Source organism: Petaurus breviceps, unplaced genomic scaffold (genome assembly GCF_028583685.1).
Source record: "Petaurus breviceps papuanus isolate PSGF00001 unplaced genomic scaffold, PetGlider_PUasm1.0 174, whole genome shotgun sequence".
Lineage (NCBI taxonomy): Eukaryota > Metazoa > Chordata > Mammalia > Diprotodontia > Petauridae > Petaurus > Petaurus breviceps.
In genome coordinates, this window is record NW_027185761.1 from 47,785,675 (window position 1) to 47,795,605 (window position 9,931).

A 9,931-nucleotide genomic window follows, 5' to 3' on the forward strand; every position below is an offset into this window, starting at 1 on the left:
CCGCATCCTCAGACAAAATTCCTTGAACAGCAAGGCAGAGAAGGGCAGCATGGAGGCCACTGGTAACAACCTACAGGGCAGAACCACAGGAGCAGACTGGAAGGAATCACTAAAGCATCTGAGATATCAATGTATAATTTCTATACAAGGCTGGCCTTTTTTGGTCACCAAAAAATTTCACAGAAAATGTCCCGAGAGCAGAGAAGGTAACTATTTCTTAATTCTCTTCTGAACCGACCATCACTGATTATATAGAATGGAAACAAAATCAAATACCGAAACTCAAATCTATTCTTTCTGTTTCTTCATTTTCCCACAAAATAGAGATATCTGCTTTTACTATAGATAAACTGGCAAGGAGAGGAAAAAAAAAAACCAGAAGCAATCTGGCATGTCTGGAGCCTTTAAAAACACAGCACTTAATTCTAATTTTCTCTTTAATCTTAGAAGAGGGTTCAGAGAGGTGTTTGCTATCTATTTCTAAAGTTTTAATCAATAAGTTAATTACTCTTTTAATCTATTTGGCTACTTTGCATGCATTGATTTTTCTAACCCTCCCTTCATCAGAATTCTTATCTTCTCAGTATAAAATTGATCAGATTTAATCTAGCTATCTAGTAAAACATGAATCAAAAGTTGCTAATTGCTTCTGTGGATTTCAAACTTCTATAATATAAATGTCATTTAAATTCATGAAGCTAGAAAAATCAGCTAGCTCAGAACCTTCAGGACAGCAAGAATATTTGCCTATTTGCCACAGCATTCCCCTCTCCCCAATCCCACCCTCCCCAGCTCTGAATTGTAGATAAGCTTCTTGGGAGCTCTTAGACCATCAGTGGTGCTGTGGGAGGGGTCTGAGAAAATTCACATTCAGTAACGTCCTCACGGAATTTGTTTCTGAAACCAAGAAATCAATACTTCATACTTTCCTTTAAAATGGCTCAGATATAGTTGGATGAAACACACAGAAGGTTCCATTTAATACAGCAAGCCAAACTGTTAACTGTTATGTAAACTGAATTATAAAAATCATGTCAAACATTAATACAAACTGTTAAGTCACAGAAAGTCATCTTTCCTCAAGAGTTTGCTTTGTTCATGGACAATTAATTAACACAAGGGCTATCAGGCAGATAATTACTTTCAGTATTTATGGTATGCCACAGATAACTATGTATGGATGCAGGGAGAGCTAGCCAGGGAACACCTTGATGATATCTCAGCCTTCTAGAGACAGAATTCCAGACAGCCTTAAATTCCTAAATCAGAAAAGTCATGACACTCTTAAGGATCTAACACTTTTTTTAAACATTAAGCACAGAGCAGGACTGTACCTATACCTTTTCTTTTCCTTGAAAGGAAAAGCTTGACACAGCAATAACCAGAAAAAGTAGGAAAAGGGAATGCTAACTGCTTGCCTTTTAATGACCAGAAAATAACATGGAGCTGTCTAAATAAAGCAGGCAAATGAACACATCTCCAGGTCCTCTCCTCGATCTTGATTCAGGTCCCTTTCCATTCCAGCCTGTAGTCTCTCTCTGACTCCCTGGTGAGACCCAGCACCACATTCTAGCCAATCTAGGCCCTGTTTCATGCTAACTGAACTCAAGTGTATTCAGAAAGAGTGGTCACTTTCTTTGGCCAGGAAATGCTCTGGGAAGGAGAGGGTCCGCTAGGTTTGGACAGGTTAGGAAGGTATCTGTGACCAACGCAGACTGTTAGGACCAGGCTCCTTTTCCCAGTAGGATGGGGCTAGGTAGACAGAAACAGCCAGAATGACAGATGCCCCCAGTAGCCCCAGACGGCTACTGCAGCCCCCAAAGGAATCCTGCCAACCCCTGCTTTTTTCCTGAACTAACAGGCTCATGATGGGTATATTCAAAGGTACCTAGAATGCTGACCCAAGATCACTGTATTTACTGGTTCCCTTTATGTAAAAGTGTAAAACCACAAACTTTTAATGAGTGGATTCTATGCCTCTTCTCAGTCCTCATCCTTCCTGATCTCCATTAAATTATCTGATATCCCCTTGTTCTGGATACTCTCCTCCCCCTGTATTTTCAGAAAGCTGCCCCCTCTCTTGATTCCTCTCCCACATGGCTGACCCCCAAAGGCAGGCTCCTTTACTGGACCATAGTTTAAGTTCTTTCTTTATACTCTCTTTCTCGATGGGCTCATCCATGGCTTCCACTTCCATGCAGATGACTCCCAGTTCTAGAGATCCAGCCCATATCTTTCCCAAGCTTTAATTCCAATTCACCAAATGGACGTCCCATAAGCAACTCAAATTCCCTCTCCTCCAAACTTCCTCGTTTCTGTTTAGAGTACCACCATCCTTACAGTTCCCTAGGTCTGCAGCCTTGGAATTATCCTCAACTCTGCCCCACCCCATTCCTAGCCAACCAACAGCCAAGTCTTCTGGATTCAATCTTCAAAACATCCTTCCCTTTCTCTCCATTTCACTGGTTACTACACTCTTCAAGCCTTCATCACCTTTTTCTAAGATGAAGGAACAGCCTCCTCCCTAATGACTGGTCAGTCTGTCCCCTCTCCAATCCCTCCTCCACAGAGGTATCAAAAGAATACTCCAAAAACACAAGTCTGACCCTGTCACTGCCCTGCTCCAGAACCTTAAGTGGCTTCCTACTGACTTTAGTATGAGACACAAATTCCTCAGGCTGCTGTTTAAGGCCTCTGTAGTCTGGCTCCAGCCTCAAACTCTTCTTAAGCCTTCAAGCTGCCCCCTTCCCCACCCCCACCCCCCCACTGCCACCCAAAGGGTCCCTCCTCAATACAGCTTACCCTTTCTTGCCCCTGAAACGTTGCTCAATTCTTCCCTGGGCCTGGAATGCTCAGCCTTCCTCCTACAGTTTGTCTGTTTAAATGTGAATTCAACAACTCCTTCCTGGCAAAGTGTTCCCCAAGTCTCCCAGTTGAGTGACCTTCCTCCTCAGCTCTCACAGAGTATGCTGCTTTGTTACTAATGCAAAGAATATGAAGCCCAGATGAGGAGACATACCAGCAGAGGGAAAGGGGCCAACTAGAACAGAATGGTCATTCCATACATGGTCAAAATGCAGGAATTAGGGGCGGCTAGGTGGCACAGTGAGTAAGAGTGCCAGCCCTGGAGTCAGGAGGACTGGGATCGATTGCCACCTCAGATACTTAACACCCACACAAAATACACCCACACAAAATAACTGGCTGTGTAACCCTGGGCAAGTTACTTAACCCCAGTTGCTTAAAAAAAAAATGCAGGAATTATATTGGGTGCTGTTGCCTGGTTATGTTTCTCTGTCACTGAGGAGGGCATAAGAGTCAGGAGTGGGATGTTATTTTCCTAGAAATGGTTGTGATTTGGGGGTAAAAAACTTCAATAAAATGCATTTTAAATGTTTTAATTCTAATATATTTATCATGTAATGTTGTATATTTACAGATGTCTTATTGCCCTGCTAGACTGACTATAAGCTGCAGGAGGGTAGGGTTCATCTTAGTCAAAATTTGGACCCCTCGACCACCACTACCAGCAATATTCTGCAGACAAGAGGTACTGAATAAATATCTACTAATGAACCCTCACCCTCCTTTCTGTACCCACTAAGGGCTACAGTGCTAATCAAATAAAATATACACAAATGCTTTTTAATGATTCAATAAACACTTATTGAATCCCATGTCCACCATGAGAGCAGGGGCTGCCTTTCTGTTTGGTACTTGTATCCCCAGCACGTAGGACAGGACCTGGTACACCTGTTGTTCATTCATTCAGCACTGTCCAACTCTTTGTGACCCCACAGACCCCATGGCATGCCAGGGCCTTCTACCCTCCACTATCTCCTGACGTCTGTCCACGCTCAAGTACCTTGTTTCTGCAATACCATCTATCCATCTCATCCTCTGATATCCCCTTTTTCCCTTTTGCCCTCAATCTTTCCCAACATCAGGGTCTTTTTCTCCTCTTCCCATTATATGACCGAAGTATTTCAGCTTCAGCTTCAGTATCTGACCTTCCAGTGAATACCCTGATTTGGTGTCCTTGCTGTCCAAAGGACTCCCAAAAGTCTGGCACACAGCAGGCATTTAATAAATGTTTCCTGACTGACTCTCTAGCTCAACAATAACATCCACTCCCAGAGCATCATCCTCAATGTGCTTCTATTTGCAGGGAAGAGTCCATCCCTACCCCCCCACACCTCATGAGATCCATGGTTCCTGAAAAGATATTAGCCTAACGATCTATACAAAAACACCTGAATGGATGAAGAGTGTCTTTGGCCCAAACTATGACAAGCAGCTGGCTGAGTCAATCCATCAAAACAAGTAACTGAAACTGGAACTGCAGATGGCCAATGAGTTGGGCCCCAAACTGAATATGACAGAGAAAAGAAACTGGGCTGGATCTGGGAAAGTGAGCAGTATTTTTTAAAGCACCTCAGCTGTTCTCTGACATAAAAGATATTTTTTAAACCTTAGTATTATTTTAGTAATGCTACATGGCTTCAAAGTGTGATGCAAAGGGTAATGGAGGGTATACATGTGATAGAATGGTCATCGACCGGCTGTACTATTTTCTGAACAAATAGACCAAAAAGTCATATAAAAGATATGACCCAGGAAATGTACAATCAGGGAAGAAAGTAGACTAGTCAATGAATCAAAAAGTACTTATTAATGGTCATGTAGAAAGAGCAAGGGATAACAGATGGCTAGCCTGAGCAGCTGTACTGGTATCCACAGAATGTTTTAAAGGCTACGCTTGGAGTCATTAACTATAATGGGCTGTCTCAGAAGGTAGGATCAGTGCCTCTCAGGTTTTCAAGAGGACTATGGATGACTACTTGTCAAATATGTTATACTGTTCCTTCTACAGTCTGGCCTGGGTTGGATCAAAGGGCTACTTACTTAGATGGTTTCCAACTCTACAACTCAGTGATTCTGTGACATCAAGGAAGAATTTCAGGTTGTTGTGTTTGTTCTTCGTTCTCGAAGAGGACCATGACATCAGGGAAATGACGTGATGTGCAGGTGACTTGGATTTGAGGGAGGGAGGGCTGTGCAAGGTCACCAGCCTCACTTTCTCCTCCAGAGCCATCTGGGTCCAGTGACCAGATACTCATCAGGATGACTGGAGATGGCCCAGGATGCACTGGGGGACCCTGGCCTTGTAGGCTAAGGTCTTTTCAGGTGCTCACTTTGAGTAAGGTAATACCCATTCAGTGAATAGGTCTCTTTAAGAAGTTAATCAAGGGGGTGGCCCCTTTAATCAAGAAAGAAAAAAAAATCCCTTCCCCTCCCCTCTCTGTGTCTCTCCCCTCAGTCCTTACCTGGGGGTACTCTGCCCAGGGAGCTGTACATTTCAACGGTCAAAAGCTGCCTTTTTTCCTTCGGGTCTAGACAAGTCACAACTTCTGTTTGCCTCAGTTTTCTTAACTGGGGATAATTATACTAAGTACCTCCTTGCATTATTGCAAAGATTAAATGCAAAAGTGCCTGGAACATAGTAGGTGCTTAATAAATGTTTATTCTTTTCCCTTCCCTATCATAAAAGTAAAAACGAGAATATGAAAAGTAAATAAAGTTATGGGGGAAATGGAGGGTGAACAAGAAGTGCTAAAACCCAGAGGATCAGGACAGGCCTTGCACAGAGAGTGTTGAAGAAAGGCCCTGAAGCCTGCTCTGTCTCCCCTGACTCGGCTGCTCCTCTGACCTCACTCCCACCCAGGCTCCAGCCTTCATGATCTAGGTCTTTGGCTCTGCCCTGGACTCACCTATCTTACACTCCAAGTCAACAAGGCTTGTTGGCCTCTGCTGTCCTTTGCTTTATTTCTTCCTGGCTCCCCTCAGGTCAGCCCTCTTTACCACCCAGCTCTGCTATTTGTAATGGCTTTCTCATGGTCTTCTGGAAGCTCACTCTTTCTTCCTTTCTTATACATAGCAAAGTCACATCACTACCATAACTACTTGGCCTCAAACTTTTCCATGGCTCTCTACGGTCAACTGAGCAAAGTTCTAACTACTTTGCTTGGCATTCAAGGCCCTAGATTGTACCACGAGCCCACCAAAGCAGCCTCCTCTCATATTACTCCCCTCTGTTTCCCTAACACAGCCAGTGCTCTCTGGATCCTATGCCTTCCTTCCCTATGGCTGGAATGCCCAGGACTCCTCCCCTCTCTGATGCCCCTGCTGCCTCTCTCTATACCCTTTAACTCCCAATGCCATCTCCTAGAGGAAATCCTCCTGGAACCTTCCTCCTCAGACCTCCCTCACATTGTGCTTTCTGAGTAAATCTTTAACCAAACAAAATACATTTGCTGATCAGTTATGTGCCAGGCCCTGAGAAGACAAAGGCCAAAATGAAACTGTCCTATAATTAAGGAGAAAATGTGCACATATCTAAGTACGTGCAGAAGAGAAGATCATTTTTAGGGGAGAAGTTCAAGCACCTGGAAGGGATCAAGAAAGACCTCATGCAAGAGATGGCACTTGGGAGGAGCTTCAAAAGGAACTAGGTTTTTAGGAGGCTTTATGTAGAAGGCAGGCTTGAGTTCCATCTTCTAGAAGTGAGGGTTTCTATGACACAGAGGAAGGGAGAAAGGGAGGAAGGAACAAAGGGAAGGAAGGGAAAGGGGGGAGGAAGGAAGGGGGTAATAAAGAAGGGAAGGAGGGAAGGAACAAGAAAAAGAAAGGTAGGAGGAAAGAAGAGAGGAAAAGAGGAGGGAGGAAGGAAAGGAAGGAGGGAACAAAGGGAGAGAAAGGGAAGGGGAAAGGAGGAAAGGAAGGAGGGAGGAAGGAAAGAAGGAAGAGAGGTAGAAAGGGGGTGGTAAAGGAAGGAAAGGAGGGAAGGAACAGGGAAAGGAAGAAGGGTGGGAGGGAGGAAAAGAAGAGGGAAGGAGGGAGGGAGGGAGGAAGGAAGGGACGAAGGAAGGAAGCATTTATTAAGTGCCTACTATGTGTCAGGTACTGTTCTAAGCACTTTATAAATATTATCTTATTTGATCCTAACAAGAAAAGTGGGAGAAAGATGCTATTATCCCCAGTTTTCAAATGAGTAAACTGAGGCAGGCAGAGGTTAAGTGACTTGTCCAGGGTTGCACAGTTAGTAAGTGTCTATGTTTAGAGTGGAATTCAGGTCTCTCTTAGTCCAGGTCCACCTTATTGTCTGCCTCAAGGTGAAGGAAGAGTACATTCCTAGTATGGAAGAAAGCCTATGCAAAAGTAAGGAGGTGGTATATGGAAGGCTGTGTGTTGAGAAACATCTGGATGGCCAATTTGGCTGGACCACAAAATGCATGAAGAGAAATCATACATAATAAGCCTTGAATGGCACATTAGAGGCAGGGTGTGAAGGGCTTTAAATGAGAAACAAAGGCATTCCTATTTGCTCCAAGAGGTACTAAAGAATGACAGGCGAGTATACAGCAGGGGAGTAACACTTCATGCCTCCCCCCTGTAATGCGTTTTTCATGGTATATTCTTATTACAGAAATGTGGGTCATATTTGTAGCTACAGCTCTAGGGTTACACTAGCCTAGCACTATACAGTCAGTAGTGCCTGGGTCTCATCCCCCTAACAAACTGTAATCTCCAGGACAGCAAAGACTGCATCTTCTCTTTACTTAGCCCAGTATTCTGTACACAGGTAATGCACAACAGGTGTTTATATATGAATGAACAGGCAGCCTATGGCACACAGTGACCTTTTCCCTTTTTTCATCCCCGGGCCTGATTACATTGTGAGAAAAGTGTCCTGTACACAATGGAGTATGTCCTAAATGCAGGTCGTTTTTATTTTCACCATCATTATCACCATCATCTAATTGCTAGAAATTATTCAGCCCATTTGGTCAGAACATGGAACAGACGACTCACATCCCCATGACTATCCTGGATAAGAAATACCATGACGGCATTCTGACCTTTTTTTGGGTCTGGGCTAAAAGCAAGCAAGCCATCCACAGAAAATGAAAAACTGAGGTGGAGAAATGCAGCAAAACCCCTCTGAAGGGCAGTACTTCTCCCCCTACCTGAGCGCCCTTTAGGGCTCACCCGGCCCTTCTCATACTGCTAGGAAGGGGCTTTCCTAGGTTGGCTGCAGTGGCTCTGGCCCCCACAGGGAGCTGGCTCTTACACGGGGGAAGGAGAGCAGGGTCCTGCAGAAGCCAGCGTGGAACAAGGGAGAAGCAGGGCTGGGACAGACCTCCAGCTGCAGGGAGGAGGTGAGAGCAGCGTCTCCGGAGCCAGCCCTGCTTACAGGGAGGATCTGGAGCCTCCAAGGCGCTGCCCCTGAGCCTCCCGCTGACAATCACCCTCTTCCTGCGCACTCCCCTCCCTCCCAACGCACTTTGCTGGGATCTTCTTCTTTCTTCCTCCCTTACGCCACCACGGAAAAAGCTTGGTGTCAACAGCAAAAGGGTCTGGATCCTAATTCCATTCAAGCTCCTGATTCCTTCAGTGACCTTGACCAAGTCACTCCTTTCCTGCACCTCAATATCCTCATCTGCACAATAAGGGTATTTATTGGATTAATTAGGTGACGTAATAGACGGTGCACCAGGCCTGGAGTCAGGGAGACTGGAGTTCAAATCCAGCCTCAGACAGGAGGTGCATGACCCTGGGCAAGTCACTTCACCCTGCTTGCCTCAGTTTCCCCATCTGTAAAATGAGCTGGAGAAGGAAATGGCTTGTATCTGCCAAGAAGACCCCAAATGCGGTGAGGAAGAAATGACTTAGTGACACCAGGACAGACACCGTTTAAATCACTTTAAGTCTGCAGCCTCGGGTTCTTTGTCCTTACAATAAAGGGGTCGGGCTGGATGGATTTAAGACCCCGGTACCTGTAAAATCGAGACCGTGGGCAGGTTAGCTTCTCCTCTCCGTGCCTCAGTTTCCCCACCTGTAAAATGGGGCGTCTGACCGGTGAGGTCACTTGCAGCTCCAGGAGCTTCGGGGTGCCAGGGGGAGGGGGCGGGGAGGGCTGAGGGTCGGTCCAAGGTGAAGGTCTGAGGAGGGGCGGGACCAGACGGGAGCTGCAGAAGGGGCGGGAAGGAGGACGGCTCGGAGAAGGAAAGGTTGTGGGCCGTACTCACCAGGAGGGACACGAGGAAGCTCGGCTGGTCCGCGGGGGAGGCGCCTGGAGCCATGGCCTCAGCCGGACCGGAGTAAACGCGAGTTCGAGATCAACGCGGAGCCATGCCTCTCACCGGCCCCCTAGGCGCCGCCATCTTGGTGACTCCTGCCGGTAGGAATACTTCCGGGCCGCCTGACGTCACTGCCACAACAATTCCACGTGCGAGTGGAGGCGGACCAGAAAGAGTCGAGGGGCGGCGTGATCATGACAGTTGTCGCGAGATTTGGCGAAGAAGACCTCCCCCCCACAATTAGGGTCAAGGAGAGTCCGACTGGACTGAAAGCAGTGAGGCATTGGGGCTTTGCTTGGCCACGCCCACGATCTGGCCACGCCTCTAGTCACACACCCCTCCGGAAGCTCGCCCTCAGGCCCGCCCCCATCCCAAGTTGGGTTGCGCATGCCTCGGAGTCGAGCATCAGTCTGGAGAGGATGTGAGTCGTTGTCGGGGGGCCGCCGTCTCCGCAGCAAAAGGGAAGCCCGTTTCCTCCTCAACATGGCGTCACTTCTCAGCCATTCGCTGTCCGTGGGGGGCTGTGGGGAGCAAATGGGGCGGGGCCACAGGAGATAGAAATGGTAAAAAGTAATGAAACAGAATGCTGTGTACTTAAGAACGCCAAGCTTGGACCCAAAACAAGAGTGGAGAAGATGCCCAAATCTCCTTTCGTTGCGGAGGTGGAGGACTGTTTTTTAAAATCTCTAAACGAAGCATAATAATAACACCTACCTCCCTATGCTGTAGTGAGGATAAAATGAAATAATATATGTAAAACTTGGCAAATCTTAAAGTGCTATATACATGCC

General features: G+C 46.3%; 1 protein-coding gene across 3 annotated transcripts in view; it reads right to left on the minus strand.

Annotated features, from left to right (window-relative positions):
- The window catches only part of SLC25A26 (solute carrier family 25 member 26), a 163,208-nt gene extending 153,927 nt beyond the window's left edge, over window positions 1–9,281 (minus strand). For 2 of the 3 annotated variants that reach the window (XM_069084165.1, XM_069084166.1), the window contains exon 1: window positions 9,090–9,281. In XM_069084165.1, coding sequence (XP_068940266.1) covers window positions 9,090–9,143 — 54 coding nt within the window. In that variant the 5' untranslated portion in view covers window positions 9,144–9,281. The remainder of the gene's footprint in view (window positions 1–9,089) is intronic. The other variant, XM_069084164.1, reaches the window with a different exon arrangement.
- Between the last annotated feature and the right edge of the window lie 650 nt (window positions 9,282–9,931).